This window comes from Rosa chinensis, chromosome 2, assembly GCF_002994745.2.
Source record: "Rosa chinensis cultivar Old Blush chromosome 2, RchiOBHm-V2, whole genome shotgun sequence".
Lineage (NCBI taxonomy): Eukaryota > Viridiplantae > Streptophyta > Magnoliopsida > Rosales > Rosaceae > Rosa > Rosa chinensis.
Genome location: NC_037089.1, coordinates 63,863,341 through 63,885,628, shown reverse-complemented (window position 1 = coordinate 63,885,628; position 22,288 = coordinate 63,863,341). Strand labels below are relative to the sequence as shown.

At 36.4% G+C, this 22,288-nt stretch overlaps 2 protein-coding genes across 4 annotated transcripts; both read left to right on the top strand.

Moving 5' to 3' along the window:
• Positions 1-203: 203 nt before the first annotated feature.
• On the top strand, positions 204-6,052 carry LOC112187439. 3 transcript variants are annotated; one of them, XM_024326220.2, is made up of 8 exons: positions 206-498; positions 708-1,017; positions 1,446-1,643; positions 1,801-2,073; positions 2,628-2,730; positions 2,939-3,057; positions 3,643-3,819; positions 4,726-6,052. In XM_024326220.2, the coding sequence occupies exons 2-8, from the start codon at positions 721-723 to the stop codon at positions 5,581-5,583; spliced, it is 2,025 nt and encodes a 674-aa protein (XP_024181988.1). In that variant the 5' UTR covers positions 206-498; positions 708-720; the 3' UTR covers positions 5,584-6,052. The 3 variants fall into 3 exon arrangements, with proteins under 3 accessions (XP_040370794.1, XP_024181988.1, XP_040370793.1); XM_040514859.1 differs by having other exon boundaries at positions 632-1,017; XM_040514860.1 differs by lacking the exons at positions 2,628-2,730; positions 2,939-3,057 and having other exon boundaries at positions 204-498.
• Positions 6,053-11,566: 5,514 nt separating this feature from the next.
• On the top strand, positions 11,567-13,092 carry LOC112189263. The gene is made up of 2 exons (XM_024328555.2): positions 11,567-12,005; positions 12,334-13,092. Exon 2 carries the CDS (start codon positions 12,345-12,347, stop codon positions 12,819-12,821), a length of 477 nt encoding a protein of 158 aa, XP_024184323.1. The 5' UTR covers positions 11,567-12,005; positions 12,334-12,344; the 3' UTR covers positions 12,822-13,092.
• Positions 13,093-22,288: the final 9,196 nt, after the last annotated feature.

Genomic DNA, 22,288 nt, shown 5'->3' with positions numbered 1-22,288 from the left:
ATATGAGAAAATGTCTCTTGACTCTTGAGCGAACTCTAAGAAATATCATTCTCAGAAATGAAATAAAAAAAGGAAGTAAAATTATTAGTAATAAAATGAAAAATATATTGTAACATGAACACACACGATCATTGTCATTAATAGCAAAAATAATTAATTTTGTGGAACCAACTTTAGTACCAAAAACAGAGACAGAAAGGTGAGAGAGGCGCTACCCGACCGGAAACCCAGTGGAGGTCGGTTTCTAGTTTCTACGCCCACCTTCACCTTCCTTCGTTTCCCGCCACGTGTCTCCCCTCCCTCAACCCCACAAAAACTACGCCGCGGACCACCTTGCCGTTTCCTTTGAAAAAAACTCTCTCATTCTCATTCTCATTCCAGAACACATATATAAATACACACGCTTTGCTTTTAATATAATCTTTTTTTGATGCCTTAGAGACGAAGCCATTAATCCTCTCCCTCTCTCTCTCTCTCTGCCAAAATCGATCTCTTCAGGTACGCTCATTCTCTCCCAAAATCATATTCACCATGTTTATTAGGTTTTTCCAATTTCTCATTCTAACCAGGTCCGCCCTAATTTTCTCCCTCAACATTTTTTTTTTGCTGCTAATTAATTGACCAATTCAAGGACGACGAACGTTGCTTCAGAAATCGAATTTCGTTGGTGAAATAATTGTGTTGTTTGGGGTTTTGGATTATGTTAGGGATAGTAAGCTAATGGCAACTGCAACTATGGCCACCGCAGCCGGTGCAGCTGCTCTCTTGTATTACACATTGAACCGCAAGTTACAGACCGGCGGTGATGATGACGAAAGAGGTGGTGGCGGCGGCTTGACCGATCAGGCGACTTTGGGAATCGACCGCGTTTCCAATAGGTTAATTCAGGCCCCTGCTACCTGGTTGGAGACTATTTCCACCTTGTCTGAGACTCTTAGGTTTACTTACTCTGAGACTCTCGGCAAGTGGCCTATCGGGGACTTGGCTTTCGGAATCAGCTTCCTTCTCAAGAGGCAGGTAAATAAGACAGTGGCTTTCTAATTTGACATTCGTTTGAAGATTTCGTCTCTCTGAATGTAGTAATTGGATTAGAAATGGAAATATCCAAAGTGTCACTGTAATGTAATTTAGAGGCCAAAGACAAAATTCAAATGTAAATGTCTAGATTGCAACTAACAGTAAGAGTAGAACCCCATAACATAACCTATGAATTCGACTACCGCTATTGTTTCCGATGATGAATTATTGATGAGCCATGGCCGGCATTATTCAGTTCAAATGTTGTTTCTCAATCTCTGAGATGACAGATCATTGTTTTTGTTTTTTCATACTTGTATTTTCCGTTTGTATCTGATATTAAATCATTAAACGATATTTGAGTTGTGGTTGTACCAAGCAATGCCTTATCTTGTACGGAAGAGTGATACTTGATAATTACTTTGTAGGGAAACTTACTTGTTGATGGTGTATTTGGTGGAGAAGAAAGTCAACAGCTAAAGGGGCCTGAAATAGTAGAGGAACTTAAGTACCTCTTAAACTTATTAACACTGTGTTGGCACTTTTCCAAGAAACCTTTTCCTTTATTTTTAGAGGAGACGGGGTATTCTGAAGAGAATGTTCTTCTTCAGGAACCCAAAGCAGGAGTAAGTTTTTGTTTTAACTCAAATTGTGCTACTGTTATTGATTGTTCATCACTGCTGTTTGCATATTATACAGTGAACAGTTTTGATTATTTTCTCAGTTACTCAACAGTGATGAAAATTCATGCTGTATAGTTCTGTATGTACTTGTCTTGTGCAGATTTTGAAGCCTGCGTTTACAATTCTGGTCGATCATAACCAAAAATGCTTTCTCTTGTTGATTCGTGGAACCCATAGTATCAAGGACACTTTGACAGCGGCAACAGGGGCTGTTGTACCTTTCCATCACAGTGTTGTGCATGAGGGAGGGGTCAGTGATCTAGTTTTGGGTTATGCACATTGTGGAATGGTCGCGGCTGCAAGGTGGATTGCAAAGCTTGCAAAACCGCGTCTTCTAGAAGCGCTTGACCAGTATCCTGGCTATGAACTTAAGGTAATGTCATTGGTTAGATAATCTTACCAATTATCTTAGTAAATCAATTTGCATGCTTTTAATGAGGATAAATTTGATGACTACTTAAATTCCTATTTTCATGTACAGCAATCCAGTTCTTATTTTGTGCGAAGATATCTGTAGTTGTTTTGCACCAGAGTTGTTGCCTCTGAAACTTTCTAAGACAGTACATTTTCTTCATGTTTAGTTGTGTGATCTTCTTAAGGGCTGTGTGTGTGTGTGTATATATATATATATTATATAATAGGTACTCCTATTAAGTATTAACTTTATGATTATCTATGTCACGTTTATATGATATGAATAGTTACTCTCTTCTTGAAACTTAATTGAAATTACAATCATTTCAGCATTCTAACCTCTTGACACATGCTAACATTAGAGGGCCCATATAAAATGACCTATATATGAAGGACATTTGACTTTTGGAAATATAATTGACATCATAGAATCAGTCACAAGTAGAGTTTTTTCCCCCCTTACAATTTCACCAATTTGGTCTTCTAAATAAATGTCATAATGGTTATAAACAGATTGTAGGGCATTCTTTGGGTGGAGGCACTGCAGCACTTTTAACATATATATTGCGTGAGCAGAAAGAACTTGCAACAACCACTTGTGTGACGTTTGCTCCAGGTTTGTTTTCATTACTAAGTCATAACTAATATAAACTTCAGTGCTATGCAGCAACCATGTGTGGTCCCTTTTCCATGTTACTAACTCCAAGCGATATTTTTAGTTATGTGATGTATTATTTTGCTCTGATGTTTATTTAGTTTAGCATGATAAAACCATTTGTTCTCTTGCTTTATGCTGTTAGTGCTAACTCGGTATATAAATGCAGCTGCCTGTATGACATGGGAATTGGCAGAATCAGGCGCTAAGTTTATTACTTCCGTTGTTAATGGTGCTGACTTAGTGCCCACCTTCTCTGCTGCATCAGTGGATGATTTACGTGCTGAGGTTATGCTCTTGAATTCAATGATGAATATTTTTATAATCTACTGTATTTTAATTTGATTGGAGGTTAATTAGCAGTTTGCCCAGAATGTGTTGGTATGGAATGATGTTGTATTTGTCTGGTTGACTAATTCATATTGACTTGTTGAGAGAGTAGTTCTCAAGTGGAGACTTATTTATTTAGTTTCCTCATAAATTGAGTGGGAGTAATTTCCTCGTACTGGACTTCTATTGTTGCTGTTAAAAAGGTTCTTCATTGTGCGGCTTTGTTTCTTTCACTCGTATTCGTCCCAAAACACGTTTTTAATTCGTTATAGTCAAATTATGACTTGACGTTGAAAAAAGGAGCTGTAGAACTTGTTTAGCAAGGATTAAAGATATTAGTTGTATATGCCCAAATTTTCATGAGAGCTTGTAAGGTCTTTTTATAAATGTACTCAGACAACTGTATGATGCGATCAATTGGTTCTCTGGCTTGTTGGGTAGTTGAAAACATGCATTCTTGGTATAGTTTTGTTGGAACATTGCTAATGTTTGCAATTTTTCATACTTTTAATATTTCTAACAGTGTGTTGTAAATTTGTACAGGTAACTGCATCTGCCTGGCTAAATGATCTGAGAAATCAGATAGAGCAGACAAGAATCCTTAGCACTGTCTATCGTTCTGCTTCAGCTTTGGGTTCACGCCTTCCATCCATTGCGACTGCGAAAGCAACGGTCGCAGGGGCAGGGGCGATTCTGCGCCCTGTTTCCAGTGGTACACAGGTAACCACCTTACTTTTAATCTCATTTAGTTGCACATCATTTTGCTTTCCTTTTTGAAACTCCTTGGCTTCTTGTGACTGTTGTATACTATTCAATTATTCATCATGTCTCTGGACATCTAGCTGCTGAAGCTATAATTTTTTTTATTAGATTGTTGGTAGTTATATTCCTTCAGCATCCCCAGTCATTGTCTACCAAAATTTTTAGTCTTTTTTATAAGAAAGTACTACAACATTATATAGTCTGACTAAAGTATCTTTTAAGAATATTTCATTTCTAAAACTTTTGGACTTAAAAATGTCCTATACTCTTTTAACCTCTTAAATAATATCCATTTCTGGCCTCCCACTAGTTATTCCCATCTTGGTTTTCTCACTAGATTTTTACTGGAAGAGGCAAATAATCAAAATTGTAGTTGAACCTAATATCTAAACATCTGTTGAACATACATGGATACCAAGTGATTGTAAAATACATCCAACAGTATTTAATATTAGTCACACTTAAAATAATCTTTCTAATGATATATTTCAACAACAATGGTACACCATACTGCAACCTATTAGCTTCTTTAAGTCAAAAGTGGAAAAAGGATATGACGCAAGGAGTTTTGCTTTTAGTTTAGTTTAAACAGAAGTTTAAAGAGAGAATAAAAGGTATCTGAATAGTGAAGTTTATCTGTAGAAAAGATATATAGTGCTATTTGGTTTTTAGAGAACTGGTTTTGAGTCTATATGGAGAGCAAGATTGGTTCTCCGAAAGAAAACCCTGCATTATGAACCATGCAATTGTGAATGTTGGAGTGGATATTTGTGTTGTCAAGAAGCCTTGGAGATGCAACAAAGCTTATTAACATTATGTTGTATTTAATCATTTGGTTGGGTCGTGGAACTTTCTGTTTTACAGGTTGTTATGAGAAGAGCTCAGAGCATGGCAGCATGGGCACGTCCTAACCTTCGCTTATCATCATGGAACTGCATGGCTCCTCGTCACAGAACCTCAGCTGTCTGTTCAAATTCAAATGATGAGGCAAGTTCTGCAGAGTCCTCATGTGGCCACACTGAGACTTCTGAGCCTCTCCTTACGTCTCCTAAGACAAGGACGAGCTCAAGTGTCATTGAAAGCCTTGACCTTCCTGTATCTACATCTGTAAGAATGGAGTGGACTTCGGAGATTGGATGCTCTATTTCTGATAGTGGGATGCGTCCAGATATTGATGAGGATGTCAGTAATGAAGGTGACCATGATAGACATGAAGATCGCATGACTGAAGCAGAATTGTGGCAACAACTTGAGCATGAACTTTATGATAGAACAGAAGGTGAGGAGGCAGATGTAGCAAAAGAAAGAAGGGAAGAAGAAGAAGAGGCAAGAAGGGAAGAAGTAAACGAAGCGTCAATAAGGGAAGAAGAAGAAGCGGCAATTGCAGAGGTAAGCAATGGCCAGCAGGAGAGCTCTTCTCCAGGAATGAAGGAAGCGCACAGATTTTTTCCTGCAGGCAAAATCATGCATATTGTTAACCTTCATAGTGGTGCTACTAATTGTGAAAGTGGCAGGCCTAGCTCCAGTGGCTCGGATGAGCAGCAGCAGCCAGAAGAGACTAGGATTGGTATTTTCCTCACTCCAAGATCTCTGTACAGTAAGCTGAGGTTGTCGCAAACAATGATCAGTGATCACTTCATGCCAGTCTATAGAAGACGGATTGAGAAGCTGATAAAAGAATTTGAGAAAGAAGCAGCTTCCATCGGAGAGGTAGTATTATAGGGAGAGGGAGCTTGAAATGGTAGTTTGTGTATAGCGGTGTCACAGAAGGGCCGTAAAAAGCGCCCCACAAATTTTGAACCTGAGCTGCATTGAGATAACAGCCCTCCATTGCATTGCTGCTAAATAGAAATCATGGTGATCTGAACAATTAAAGAACCTGATGGGTGAAAAGTACTTTTGGATTGTGGCAGCAATCCGTTTTGCTGGGACAATGTGTTCTTTCACTTAAACATATATGCTGTAAATAAGTTTTTGTTTTACAAATTACAATTGATTCATTTGTTTTTGTTTATAGGGTAGTCTTGCTGTTGACCTGTTTAGCTTGTGAATTATACCATATGCTCCAACATCTTGCTATAGGATTACATCCTTCTTTTACTTTTCCTTTTCTTAAAATGTGATCCGTATAGGAATTCCACTTGTAAAAGATGTATCATTGAGCTATGCTGACTTAGACTTCCCCATCAAATATTATGTCAAATCTCTACAGAAATTTGATTAGTTTTTAAATTACTTCGTTTTCTTTGTGACGTTACAAATAAAAAAAATATAATATATATACCCGGTTGGCCGCCAACAGTTGCCCCTTGTCTAAGTAACAGCAACCATGCTTTGAGCTTGTTGATCAACCCCTGCCCTAACATGATTTTCATATATTTTTGCATAAATTATTGTTAATTATTTGAATGATGATCCACTTCCAAGATCACATCAATGGATTTGGAGACTCAAACATAGAGATATTTTCTTCATTATTTACTAAACAATTATTTGTGGCAAAATATGGACCTCACCAACTCTACTTCTCCTAGTGCAAGATATTTTGATTTTTATAAAGGTGTAATTTATATGTGATGATGCTCCTAATTTCTTTGTCGAGATTGATTAGTTGAAAGTTAGAGCATTTTTAGCAAACTCTCCATTTTGGCTCCTTAGCTACTTTGGAGAGCATGTTTAGTTTTTTATCTATTTTAACAGCTGCACCAGACTCCTAAGTGGCTCTCAATTATAACTTTTAGTTATCTCGCTCCTAAATATAGAGAGCGGGATGAGACTCTCTATAATTTAAAACATTCCTTTCAAGTTATTTTATGTAATTTATAAATACATTTAAACTATTTAATCTTCATTTAAAAAATAATATAAATTCAAAACTAGCTAAAATAGAGAGCATTGATGCAGACGTAATTCTAAGGTGGCTAGCTAAAATAACTTTTTAGCTATTTAAGGCTAAAATATGACTCAAAAATAGCTAGCATTGCTAAAGATGTTCTTAGAACACAATTTGGCCAGAGTCCAAAAGGGAACAAACAAATGGTCTTGTAGACATGAAGCCCAAATGCCACACCATGTTTTGCCTGTGTTTATCACTTTATTGTATATTTATTTTTGTTAAAAAAAAATTGTATATTGATTAGAAACATTTTTATATCTTAGTTTGAGTTCCATACCTACCCTTAGCAGGAAGTCAAAGGTGATTATGTTTCCGTTAGCATAATGCGGGTTCGTGAAACACGATATCATTATGGTTAATATTTTATATAATTAAATCAATTTTTTTGTGAATGGTTAAATTTTTGAAGTACTATATACGCCCTCACATAATATAAATATTAATAAATAAATTATTTCTATACGAGGATAACATAGTTAATAGAGTATATCATATTTGAAAAAATTGCAATACCTCCCATGAAAAAAAGGAGAAGCTTCCGCAAAATTATAAGAGAAATTTCTGTAACTTTTTTAATTTAAAAAAAAAAAAGTCAATTGACATGTGCGATGTGCGGAGCACATGTTAAGGGACTAGTATGAGATTTAAACGGAAATTGTTCTAGCCTCTCATTAGCTTCGGTAATCTTGTTTCTGGTGTGAAACCCTATATATGTTTCTATTGTCTATCTATAGTATCCGGTCCTTGGGAGAGGCATTTTTCTCAAGAAAAGTGAATAGGTTCTCGCTCAAGCTTTTTGCAGTGTATTGAATTTAGTAATTAAAAGTGTTAATCTTTTCTAAGACCCTGTTTGAGATTGCTTCACTTTTAAAAGAATAAGTTTTTGTCTAAAGTTTTAGATTTGATTATGTTTGATAAATAAATAAGAAACAGTTCTAATTAAAAATTATAGGTCACTGACAGCAGATTTTAGAAGCAAACCCAAAAGTTACTTTTAGAATCTGATTTCGATTAAAACATGTTCTGAAGCTAATTTATGTATTGATAGCACTTTTAAAAGTATTATTTATCAAACACGAAACTGTTTTAATTCACAGCTGATTATTTTCACAATGCATCAGTGACCATTTTTTTTTTAAGTCACAGCAATCTCAAACTAGTCCTAAATTTATTTCAAGAATCAAACCAATTGAATCAAAATCTGTTTGGTCATCTATTTTATTATAGTGTATGTAAACTACTGCATGCTATCTTCTTATTATTCTTCTTCTTTTCTTTCAAATGCATGCTACCGAGGTTAACAAAAGCTATTTATTTACTTGGAAAACTTTTCAAAATTGTGTGAAAATAGATCCCACTACTCGCCAAAACAACATGTAAGCACATAAAAGTTGAAAAACTCGTGTTCTTGGCCTGCTTTTCTTTTGGTCCTTTATGAAAAGGAAGGGCACGTCTACTTCGTTGGTTGTGAAAGCAATCTCAGGAAGATCGTCTCACCAGAAACTGTCAAAATCCAAGCAGCAAAATATTTGCTAGGTGTCATTCTGACTTGCAGTTCCGGCCACCAGAATCCTTAGCTAATACCAATCATTTTCTTTTTCTTTCTAATCAACTACCATGGTAGCCTAACCTTTTCACCAAAAGAAGCAAAGAGATGAAGAAAACACATAATTAGAAGTGATGATTTTCGCGAACAGTCAAGATTATGGAGACAGTCTTTAGACATATATATGGGCCAAGACAATCATACACTTCATATATTATGAACGATTTTATGCATAAAAACAACGAAATTAGCAATTGAACAGATAAAAAAGCATTATACATGATGAATTTGATTATGATTTATTTGGATTCTGAGTAGTGAACACGTCAGCGCTGATTGTGATGCCATGTCACAGTTTCATTTCAATCAGTCCCCCATGTCAACAATTAGGATATGCCAATATGTGTGGTTGACCTAAATAACAAATTAACAAAATGTGGTTAACTACTATAGTTTATAAAGAAATCAACTTATAATCCAAGTCCACACCGCAAACACGCAACAAAATTATTGGGGCATTCCATCCAAACACAAGAACGCTTCGATAATTTCTACCTGTTCGTTTACATATGTGAACGCACTTCATCGGTCGGTTATGTGTATAAATATATAGTTCAGATGTGTGTTCAATTGTTCATATGCTATTAATTGATCCAACCACTGCATGCCCCAAATGTACAATTAAACAACCACCTAAAAGACTACTTCTTTGAGCCCTTTTCCCCATTTCATAACCCGTAATTAGTGATTATACCCAAGTTTGTTCCATACTTCTATAACTAGAGATTGATAGTTTGATAGACAGACTTGTCCTTACCTAGAATGCATGAGAAGCATGCATGCATATAAGATAATATGAATGCGGAGTTTGATGATGCCATGTGAAGTAGTTGTGGGTATCTGGTCACTTCAAATTCAGAGAACAATTTTGGTCCTTGTTTTTGTGATAGGAACAATTCTTTTTAGGTGGGTTGCCTATCTATTCTGGCAAGCTGTGTGTTTTTGCTCATTAGTGGCAGTCTCTTTCATAATAATCACTTGGAAAATTAAATCGTAGGTCCCTTTCATGATGATCGATAATGTAGTAGTGCAATAATTTCAGTCTCTCTAGCTTTAGGTAATGGCAAAGGGCCAAAGGCAAAGCTTTGGTCCATTCATTATTGTTTCTTATTTGTAAATCGAAATGTACGATATATTGGTGAAGTTGCGTAAGAAGCACTGATGCTGTTCAACGTGTGAAACCCAATAATTAGAGGCGTGATCAAATATCACTGTTGGAAACTGGAATTGTGGTCGTTTCGTAATTCTTTTCATTAACAATTGAGGGTATATGTTGATTTACATGCCTAAATTTCTGTTAGTTATTGATGCATGTGAATGGTTAGGTTCAGATGGTTTCTTAATTTGGAGTGATTAAGCCCACCACACAAGCATAATGATAATAATTTATCACAAATTATATTATATAAGAGTAAGTTTTCAAGTGGAGCAGCCGTATCACATGACATGTCTGATTCATCGATTGTAAATCAAATAAATAAAACCTAATACTAAGACTACCACCAATTTCTTATATGAAAATATTTAGGGTAGTTTAGTGTGAAATTGGTAGGTCAGACAATGTCGTTTTTAGTTTGACAGAAGACATTTTCAGAAGCAAACTACTTGTTTGGACAAACCAGTGTTTCGACCAAATAAATGTTGCTACAAATGAAATTGAAATGCATTTATACCCGTAAACTTGTTTATGTGATGGGTGAGATTGGTCGATTAAACAAATCTATGGATCAAACATCTCACAAAAATACATTTTCATATGAAACAAATCGTCTCTTTAGACGAACCAAACAAAGTTATTACAAATTCAAATCAAACATTTTTTTTGTTTTACTCAATCCTTTGTTTTTTAGATGTTCGGATAAGGCTATAGTATGTTAATATTTCTCATACATCAAATATTTTTACCACTTTAAGGACTAATTTTACTACTTGAAGACTCATGTGGTAATTAAATTTTTTTACCACTTTAATGACTCATATTACCACTTTGAAGACTAATATTACTATTTTGCGGACTCATTTTATCACTTTAAGACAATTGTATGCATGTCATACGTTAACCACATTGTAGAATTTCCATGTTCTACAAAGAATTTAAAAGAAAAAAAAATTGAAATGGTTTAATTGTCCAACTTTGGTCAAACAAAAGAAATAAATAAATAAACAAACACATACCAAAATTAATAAATTACACATTAGTTCTGGCAAAAGAAAAAGTACTATTACTAAAACTTTTGAATCTCTTAAATTTATTTTTTCTCTCAATACCAAACTACCACTAAATTCTTGCACCTTGTATTAGATCGTGTACACAACGGAGACCATATGCATTAGAGGTGAACCTAGCTAGCTAGCTATCTTCTTTCATGATCAATCTCTTTCATTACACATACATATGAGAAAGATGGTTGATTTTAATTGACATGAAATCAACCTCCATATGCAACTACATTGCTACATAGTCCTAATTGCGTCCTAATTTCAGCGTGCACACTTTGCAATGCAAACAAAAATTTACTTTTCCCATAGAACTCTTGTTTCTCTTGTTTAGTTTCTGGAGAATATAGGATGCTCTATAAGATACTTGTCGTAGTTAAATTTCATATAATCAATTTGTTTGTTAAACTATTTCATATTTGACCAAATTAGTAGAATTTTCTTTCAAAATTAAGAGATAAGACGTTTGACGACTCTTCTTTAACGAAACCAATTAATGCATCAATTTCTTTGTCACACGTCTTATCAAAGATTACACGCATAAGAAAATATTAATATTATTTGACATTCTTGTGTTATGAACTAATTAACATAATAAAATCAGTATATCACTAGTTAATTTACAAAAGACGTGGCAGAAGTTTCTAGCCAAAAACAAGAAAGACTTGTGAAGTCCATGGCAGAAAAAAAAATTAATAATAATAATAATCAAAAGAAATATACCTTACACGTTTTTGACATACACGTGGGTGACATCCATTGGTAGGTATATAACTAAAAAATGGAAAAAATAGCCGAAACAGCACATTTTGGGTAAGAATAAATCTGAAAGCATGATAATGCTTAGCTGGCAATCCCAATAATCAACGGTCAGAAATTCTCTGACAGCCAATGCTGCTGACGTGGAATATAAAATTAGTCCTTACCCTTTAAACCTTCAATCATTGGGCTTCTCTCTAGAAACTCTCCCTCTCTCTCTCTCTCTCTCTCTCTCAATCTGTTCCTAACTATTCCATATAAGATTTTGGTGGAGGGGAAGAATCAATAACAAAAAAAAAACCAACCCAAAACCAAAATCTCTCCCTTTTTTTTTTTGCTTATAACAAGATTTGGGTTTCTGCTAAAAGCATCAGAACAGAGGAAGAAAGATCAAAGTTTGAGTCTTGATCAGAAAAGAGCTTAGCTTGGCTTTGTGAGTCTGAGAAAGGAAAAGGGTTTAGCTTGTTTGGAGAGCTAAGGTTGAAGAAGATCAGTTCAGTTCTCTGAAATGGTTTTCATGTTTGACATTTTCTTTGCTGAGGAAGAGAAGGTTGAAGAAGGAGCCGGGGAAAAAGAACGATAAGGACAAGCTCAAGCAAAGCCAAATTCACAGAAGAAGTGGAAAGAAACCGAAGTATTGGGATTCATTTTGATCTGCTTCAACTGGTAATAATTCTAAATTCTAATTTATTGTCTATTTAGAGCTGTCTTGCTCTGTTTTCACGTTTCTATTTGAATGAAATTTCAGAAAATTAACTGTTAAATTGGAAGTGGAGCTGGTTATATGTGATTTCCAGGTCACAGTTTTGTTTTCCACTTCAAAAATCTGTTTCTTTTTGGAAAGTGAAATCTGCAAAACTACAAAATTTACATACATGTAGCATAAGCCTTTATGCTTGTTTTGTCTTTGCCAACATTAAGAACCATAAATAAAAAAACCCTGTTTCAAATTTTTTTTTTTCATATAATTGATGGTTTTGTTTATGATTTTCAGGGTTATTGGCAATGTCTACAACTATAATCAGTGACCCAATGGGAGGTCTATCAGCCCCAGAAAGCCAAGCAGCAGCCCCAAAACTGAATCCCCAATCAGAGATTGAGTCTGCAAAGTGTGACTGCTGTGGGCTCACAGAGGAGTGCACCCCCGCCTATATAGAACATGTCCGAGAGAGAAACATGGGCCATTGGATTTGTGGGTTGTGTTCTGAGGCTATAAAAGATGAGATTGTGAGGTCTGAGAGGCTAGTTAGCACTGAAGAAGCCATGGCTACACATATGAACTTTTGCAAGAAGTTTAAGGCATCCGGGCCTCCTTTGAACCCTGCTATTCATTTGATATCTGCCATGAGACAGATTCTCCGGCGTAGTTTGGACTCTCCGAGGGGCTCGAATTCAACTCCGAATAGTCCGATGAGGATGGGTGGCCGCGCGGCGCTTACTAGGTCCGGGAGTTGCTTTCCTGCCCTGACCGGAGTGGAATGAAAATGAAAATGAAAATGAAAAAGGAAGTGGAACTTGGCAAAGTTACTATCTCAATTGATGAAAAATAAGAACCCAAAAGGGTGAACAAAAATGAATTTAATTGAGGTTAGATGCCTAATTTAGCTGTGCTTAGTAATGGAATACAGAAGTTTAATTTTACTTTTGAAAGTAAGCTTTTTCTTTCATTAACATTTTATATTTGTCACAACTCATGAGCTCTGTTAATCTTGATAATAGAATGGAAGGTATAAGATTCTGCACACAACTGGGTTAACATTTTGATCTTTGGTCGGTCTAATTTTATTTATGGTTTTATTGTTCAAACTCAATGAAATTTCTCGAAAGTGGAAATTTTGATGTATTGAATTGGAATAAATTCAAGGTATTAGGCAGTTTTCAGAAAAGTAAATTCTTCATTCTTCAATTAAAGTAATATTCGCTATTTAGACATTTTTTGTTTCAACACTTGTTCAGTTCGAACTCATATTCAATACCATTCCTTTTATATGTGATTATATATATATATTTCATCTCATCAAGTTAGATTTATAATTTCATCAACTTGATTTTTATGTATGCATTATTAAATGTTCGATAAAATGATTTAAAATAACTAAGTAAGCAGCACCTACGTTGTAAATAAACATGGAGTTACCGGTGGTATCCCAAAAATGGAAAGATATCTTCATATTTGACAGAACACAACGCACGAATGCAGTGACAATTAAGATAGCAGCATTCGAATCTGTGCCAGAAAGACAGAGTAGCTTCAAAGCACTGCTACCTCTTCTGTGAGTCTCTGCCAAACTGATGAAGAAGATGAAGGTTATGTTATGCAGCATCGGATATTGTGCATCAGTTCAGTGCATCCATGAAATGGCATAGCCAAATCCACACAACAACCAGTTGGCCCTCCAGTTGCTTCAATAATTAATGTGACATCATTAATATCCCTACCCCATATTCGACCAAAAGACCCTCCACTATATCCCTAACTCAATCATTGATAATACATCCCCATTTATCAGAAAAGTGAAACAGGGTATTACCGATTTAAAACTTCGTCTACAGGTCTATAGGGTTTAATATTAGAGCTCATGCACACTGAGACCTACAAAATAATTGTTTGATTCGTAATACACGACTCATATTAGAAGTTAATAAGTAAATAAACGACATATCTTTTGTGACGACTCATATGTTCCTAAAGTATCTAAATTGTTGAGTTAATTGGTGCAAGATTGGAGGAGGTCAAGATATTAGATATGCTCGCCAACTAGGCTGAAAGCAAATATAGTATGAGGAAATGGAGTGTCTTTTTCTTTGGAAGTGATGGCCAACTTCCCGGAAAGAACAGCAACAAATACAAACTACCCTAGGTAGCTCACAAGTCAGGGGCATCTGAATACAAATCTCCACCAAATATGTACAGGCCAAGCTACCTAGTTAGCTTCTTTAGAGTATCTTTAACAGACTCTTTATTTTGGTTTCTTAGTCATTATGGAGAGCACGTTTAGCTTTTTATAAATTTTAGCAACTGCACCAGACTCCTAAGCAGTTCTCCATTATAACTTTTAGCTATCTTGTTCCTAAATATAGAGAGCGAGATGAGGCTCTCTATAATTTAAAACATTCTTTTTGGGTTATTTTATGTAACTTATAAATACATTTAAACCATTTAATCTCAATTTAAAAAATAATATAAACTCAAAATGAGCTAAAACAGAGAGCACTGATACAAATATATTTCTAAAGTGGCTAGCCAAAATGACTTTTTAGCTATTTTGACTAAAATTTGACTAAAAAATTGCTAGCATTGCTAAAAATGCTCTTAATTAAAAAAACTATTTACCTAATCAAATACAATAACAAAATTGTGTTTCACTTGTGTTTCATGTCCATACTCAATCATAGATCTTTTAATTTGTTATGTATAAAATTAGTCACATGATTCGTTCTTGCTTGTCTTCATATATCTCGATATAGGATTGATTCATTCTTGTTTGTCTTCATATAACAGTTTGGTTGACTGGGGGTGGTTAAGTTAAAGCTAGAGTACACCCTACAGCTATATATAGGAATCTACACCCAAAAAATACGAAGTTAAATTTATCATTTTTTTTTTCTTTTAAGGAAAGGACGTCAATAATATTAGAAAAGGATCAGGATCGAGTAATACAGGGGTTACTGTATCGCAAATGAAGTCCAATTGTGAGGATAGAAGTGAAAAAGACACAAGAAGCAAAAAAAAAAAAAAAAAAAAAAAAAAAAAACCACACGCACCAAAATACCAAATGATGTAAAAGGGAAGAGCTGTTGTAATCCAACTACCATCAAAGTATGGGCAGAGCCCAGAATCTTAAATAGAACGGGCATTTCAAACAAGTTGGCTTTTCAATAATTTTTTTTTTTGTTACAAGCTTTTCAATAATTTGCTATAGCTTTTTGTAAATTATTAAACTATATTATAATTTCTTTTTCTGTATGTATAGCTGTCATTTGAAGTGATTTGTTAGAAGCACATAGCAAAAGTTTAGAAAAAGTTCAATTTTTTTTAAAAAATATTTTTTTCATTCAAAAATATCAAATGCTTTTTCAAAAGCCATAAAAAAGTGTTTCTATAACTTAACTCAAAATGCACTTTTACTATTTTTTTTTTTTTGGATATAAGGAGACCAAAAGGCCGAACAGAAAAAAACAAAGAAACACATTACAGCTCAGAATTTATAGTCCTAATTCTAGGACTGCCACACAGGTCATCAAGCAAGCTAGAATTAACTTGTGGAGGGGGTTGCTCCATGAAATGAACTCCAATCTCTGCATCCAAACCAAATTTGGAGAGAATGTCAGCAACCTGATTAACTTCGCGGTAGACATGCTTAAGATCGCAGCTATGCAATTGTCTTTGGAGGGTTTGGCAACAATCAGTAATGGTTTTTAAGGGGTGCATATCATCCACATTATGCTGGACGAGGGAGACTAACACCTGAGAATCACTTTCCACCAGAAGATGATGGGCATGATGAGAGATGGCCATTTGTAGACCCAGAAGTAACCCCCAAGCTTCCGCCTGAAGGACAGATCCGCATCCAAGATTAGCATAAAACCCAGAAACCCAAGCACCCGTAGAATCCCTTAAGACACCGCCAGCACCAATTTTCCCATTAATACTTCTAGCACCATCAACATTTAATTTAAAGTAATGCATAGGTGGTTTCTTCCAAAACAACCTGACAGAAGTTTTACTAGACTGATGAGGCTTGAGAGTGTTGGCAGATTTCCATTCCCTAGCAGAATCAATAACAACTTTCCCAGGATTAAAAGGGTAGTGGAAACCCACATCAAACACCTTTTTATTCCTCCACTTCCATATGTGCCAGCAAGTATACACAAAAATTGAGCACCATTGAAGATTCCCATAACATAGTTTCTTGCATTGAGAGTTAGCAAAGAACCACCCATACCAATCAAGCTGCATACTCCTAGAAATAGAATCTAAGCATATGACACTGTTCCAAATCATCCGGGCAGCAGGGCAATCTCTAAGCATGTGTAAAATTGTCTCAGGTTGATCATGGCAAACAGGACAATAATAATTGGCAGCAAATCTTCTTTTAACTCTTTCAACATTGGTGAGGAGTTTACCATGACAGACTAACCAGAAGAAATATTTCAGTTTAGGAGGTATTTGTAATTTCCATGAAAAAAAACCAGGGAAAGTCCAATGTGCTTTCTTCCTTAACCAAGTAGAGATAGGCTGATTTAACAGTGAAGTGGCCATTACTTGTTCCTCCCCAAATCATTTTGTCAGAACCACAACCTGGAAAACCAGGGGGAATTCTAACAACTGTATTGATAATATCATCACAGAAATGAATTTTAAGAAAATTCAAATCCCACTCACCATCATTCCAACAATCATTGACTTTGAGACAATCATTGACAGAAGCCCGATTCAGAGTATGTTGTAGAAGCGAACCATCAATAGCCCATCTGTCATTCCAGAAGTTGGTTGAACTCCCATCACCAATTCTCCAGACTAGCCCTTCCTTTAATAATCTGATTCCATGAATTATACTTTTCCATGTACTAGAGCTTCTAGGAGAACTAACATAATCAGAGTGCAGCAGAGGAATGTTTTTCACATATTTCTTCTGTAAGACCATGCTCCATAATCCTTCATCGTTTTGAAACATCCTCCATCCCACCTTGGCAAGCATAGCTTGGTTCATGTGTCTAATATTTTTAATCCCCAATCCACCAAACCTCTTCGGTTTACAAACTAAGTCCCAGTTAGCAAGGTGAACCTTCCTACCACCATCATTATCTCCCCAAAGAAAATCTCTACTCATTTTCTCAATAGTATCACAGACAGAAGCATGAATCTTGACAGTTTGCATGGTATAGACTGGCATGGTAGAGATTACAGAATTAATTAAAGTTGTTCTACCAGCAAGGTTTAACAACTTACCTTTCCATCCAGCCAGTCGACTCTGAACTTTGTTGATGATGGATGCATACGTGTGCTTGGTGACTCGAGAGTGCAGTAGAGGCATTCCCAAGTATTTACCGAGGTTGGTAGTAAGGGCAAAGCCGCAAATGTCACTGATATTTTTTGCAAGCATCTTATCAGTATTGGGAGAACAAAAAAGCACAGATTTATTGTAACTCACTTCTTGACCAGAGAGCTCACAGAACCTATCAAGGCACTTCTTTAAGACTCTAGCTTGATCACAAGTAGCTTTAGAGAATAATATCAAGTCATCTGCAAAGAATAAATGGGATATAAGGGGACCAGATCCAGATGCACGAACTGGTTTCCATTGTCCAACTTCCACAGTAGAAGTGATTAGATGAGATAATTTTTCCATGCAAAGAACAAAGAGATAAGGGGACAAAGGATCACCCTGCCGGAGACCCCTACCAGCTTCAAATTTTTTTGATAATTCTCCATTAACACACACCTGGAAGCTAGTAGAAGAGACACAATCCATCACTAGCTTAACCATTTTATCAGGAAACTGAGCTTCAAAAAGAACAGAGGCTATAAAGCTCCAATTCAGGCGATCATAGGCCTTAGAGAGGTCTATTTTCCAAGCCAAGTAGCCCTTCTTACCATAGGAGTGTTGGTATTTATGCAAAACCTCTTGAGCTATGATGATATTGTCTGAAATATGCCTACCAGAGACAAAGCTGACTTTGTTAGGACTTATAAGATTTTTCAACGACGGTCTAATCCGCGCCACCAGAACTTTGGATATCACTTTGTAAAGCGTGTTGCATAAGCTGATTGGGCGAAACAAAGCCATATCCTGTGGACTAGGAACCTTAGGCACAAGATCAATTAGGGTATGGTTAAGCCCTGTAGGAATTTTCCCAGTATTAAAAGCTTAAGTTACCAAATCCAAAATCTCATCAGCAAAGATATTCCAGTGATTTTGATAAAAAATAGCAGGGAATCCATCAGCACCAGGAGTTTTGAGACCCCCAATATTAAACAGTGCAGCTTTAACTTCAATACTTGAAATATCTCTATTCATCCATTGCAACTCATGACTCTCCAAAGCAAGGAACAAGTAAGGGATTACAAACCTTGAATCAGCTGGCATTTTGTAGGTAAACAGGTCCTCAAAGAAGCCTGCAGCAATATCCTTCATCTCCTCTAGATTATGGCAAAGGGCGCCATTAGCATCCAATAAGCCTTCGATTTTATTTCTCCTTCGTCTGATCATGGTAGACAAATGAAAAAATTTTGTGTTTTTGTCGCCTTCTTGGAGCCATTTTACTCTAGATTTCTGTTGCCAATACATTGCTTCCTGATCACAGATTAATTCATACTCTTTGATAAGGTCTTGTTCCAAGTTGAGAAGATAAGAGTTATTATTTCGACAAAGACACTTCTGGATTCCAGCAATTCTAGCTAAAAGTCTTCTTTTCTTCTTGAAAATATTGCCAAAGGTCTTAGAGTTCCACTCCTTTAGATCACGGGCAAGAGAGGAAACTTTTTCCTGAAGAACTCCAGAGTATTCCTTCCAATGATTAGTAATAAAGTCACTGTACTGATCATGACTCATCCACATTGCTTGGAACCTGAAAGGTTTTTCAGCATTAGTAGAATTAACATAAGAGTTAGAATGAAGAAGGAGGGGGCAATGATCTGACTTCATTTTTGGTAAGTGTTGAAGGAAGGCATCAGGAAATTTTAATCTCCATAAGTCATTACAGAAACCTCTATCCAAGCGCTCCTTTATTCTATTATTTGACCAAGTAAAATCAGGCCCTTGATAACCAACATCCACCATACCATAATTGTCAGCCCAAGTTTTCATACCACCAATTTTTCCCACCAAAGATCCTCCATTCTTGTCCGCACTGCAATACAATTCATTACAATCCCCAATCACAAGCCATGGGAGTTGACATTGATCTGCAAAGGTAGAAAGATAGTGCCAGAGACAACTCCTAACCGAGTTGGTAGGACTAGCATATATGGCCGACAATATCCACTCATGGGAACCAGTTGCAGCCACTTTAACAGTAACAGACTGAGAGTTGTTGTCAATATACTGGATCTCAATATTATTCTTATCATACAAAACCCAAACACCACCAGAAAACCCAGCAGCCTCAGAGATTTCAGCATTAGGGAAACCATTTTTACGAAAGAAATTGTGAACTCTAGAGAAAGGAACCCGAGGTTCGGAAATGATCAAAATATCAACTTTATGATAATGGATAAGGTTAGAAATAGCAGACCTAAATTTCTTCCCACCAGCACCACGGACATTCCAGCAGAGTACCTTAAACATCTGACTTGAAGAAGAAAGGAGGAAAGGAATTCCTTAGATGTCAGAAACCATATCATCCCCAACAATGGGAGACATGTTGTTTTCTTGTGACAAGACAATATTCTTGACCAGAGTTTGATCCACAACATTTGTAGCATTCACAACTACTTCAGTCATCAGACATTCAATACCTCCCAATAACTCCTCAGGGGGGCAATGACCAAATTCAGCTGCCACACAAGAATTCGCAACATTCTGCTCCATAGAGATGATTGTTGGATTTGTAAGTTGGGCGCATTGGACAGGAGGCTCACAGGTACTAAGAGCTTTATTTTTTCTTTGATACTGCACTTTGGTTTTGGAGCTGCTGCCAGCATTACCAAAATTAGAAACATCCTTCATTGGGACTCTAGCAAGTCCCTTCTCTTTAGTGTTCTTATCATTGGCTGCCAGGGCATGCCTTTTCTTGCCATTATCCACCTTTTCCCCCTTAGGTTCAGCATGAAGTTTTGAATGCTTTGTCTTTGCTTGAGGGTTATTCCAACTTTTCATGAGATCTGGGAGTGTAGGAACGTCACTGGCATTAGTTTCCTGGCCATTCTTCTCATCCTTTTCTTCCTCATTCAACTCCTGCAACACATTGAATCTAGAGCCACCATGGTTCCTAGACGTGCTACCATTCCCGTTATTGTTCTTCTTTTGCTGCTTATATGTCATGAGCATCCAAGGTCCCATATCTTCTTTCACAATAGCTGTATTCATGGTCACAATGTCTTGTTGCCCATTTCCTCTATCTGGTTGAGAATTGTCTTCCATATTCGCCTCAGGAGTGGATTTTGCAGGTTGATTGGGATCAGAATTTTTTGTAGGAATAGCCTGGGCTTGATTATTATTTTGGACAGAAGGGCATTGGTCTTTTACATGGCCATAACAGCCACATTCAAAGCATATCATTGAGATGCCTTCATAAACTACCCTGTAAGCCATATTCTCCACCTCAACAAAAGGACGCAGTGGCTTGTTCAAATCCACCTCTATGCACACCCTAGCAAATTTGCCTCTTGCCTGGGCAAGAGTCACTTGATCAACTTTAATTACTTCCCCCAGAATCTTCCCAATTTTAGCAACAGTATAGTTCTTGAAGAGCTTAACAGGGAGACCACAAATCCTAACCCACATTGCCATCTTACAGATTTTCTCCGTCATAGGGTCGAAGTTAGGCCTCCATTTCTGAACAACCAGAGTCTGTCCAGCCAAAATCCATGGACCACCACACAGAATTTCATTCATATCCTCCTCCAAATTAAATTTCACAATGTAAAAATCATTGGGTAAGTCAATCAGAGACCAACCTCCTTTCAATTTCCACTTTCTGTGTAACCCACCCAGCATAAATTCAAAGGCATTAACAGAATTGGGTTTCCCCATCAACTTGACAATGACAGCACACCGCCAGTGGAAGTCCAGCTTATTATGGACTTTATGAGAGAAAGAGACATTAAGACCATGCTTACCTGGGGAGTAAGAGCAATCCTCATCAGTCAGTTCTAAATCTTCGACCATCGATTGCATTGAGCGAGCACTTGGATTCTTCAAGGTACTTGCATAGCTTTTGGGAACCGTCAGTGTAGGTGAAGACTGTCTTCCAGAACCCAGATCCTCCATGTGCATCGAACCAAACTCCGGTCGAAGATCGTTGTCCTGTCGAAATCGTTTGCGCTGAAGCATAGAGCTATCTGCGTCTCCACCACTTCCAGTTGGAAGGGCGGAGAAGGTGAAGGCCGCCGTCGCCACCAGGTTGCTGTTGAGAGTCGTCTATTCTTGAAAGGAGTAGATCGGCATTGAAGAAAATGGATTCAGATCTCAGACCAGAGATCTCTATTGCCAGGCGCGTGATGCGCGTTCATTTAGCAGCTGCTCGCGGTTTGATTTAATTTTAGTGCAATGCACTTTTACTATTTTACTAAGAACTATCAAAAGTGTTTTTGCAAATTTTAGAAATTTATAGCCATAATGTTTCAACTATGAGTAATAAGATATGAGTGTGACTGTGTGAGTTGAGTCACTGATGAAAATTGTAAAAGTATACTAAGTGGATGTGGTATTGACTATTGAATATGGAAGAAAAATAGTAATCGTTTCCATGGAGAGATTAATTAATTCAATTTACAATTTGAAAATCTAAATTAATTCTGACTAAAAACATAGAAAATAATGAACACAAATCAATTAAAGAAAACAAATGCAATTCTAAGGGATTCACCAGTATCATTTGGTCCACTGGCATAAGTCTCCCATTTGTAATTAAGTAGGAGATCTTGAGTTCGACTCACAATAGGCTAGTTGTTGTATTTGATTTATTAATTTGATCAAAAAAAAAAAATTCTAAGGTATTCAGACAATGATTTGAACTAAGACTTATAGTTTTCATGGTTTTGGAAGTAAACTTAAATCAAAGTAATGAGATTGGAGTTGATACTGACTTAAGGTAAAATTATGGTGATGAACCTAGGGTGTCGGAATCTGTTTAAACCAAAAAGTAATTTTGGCAATATCATTTAGTGGATTTAGCACAGCGGGCCGATACCTGCGGCCCAAAAATAAGCCTACTTGGGTTTAGGTTACAACTTCGCCTATTCCGTGGTCCATAAGGAAAACGAAACCTTATTGGAATCAAGT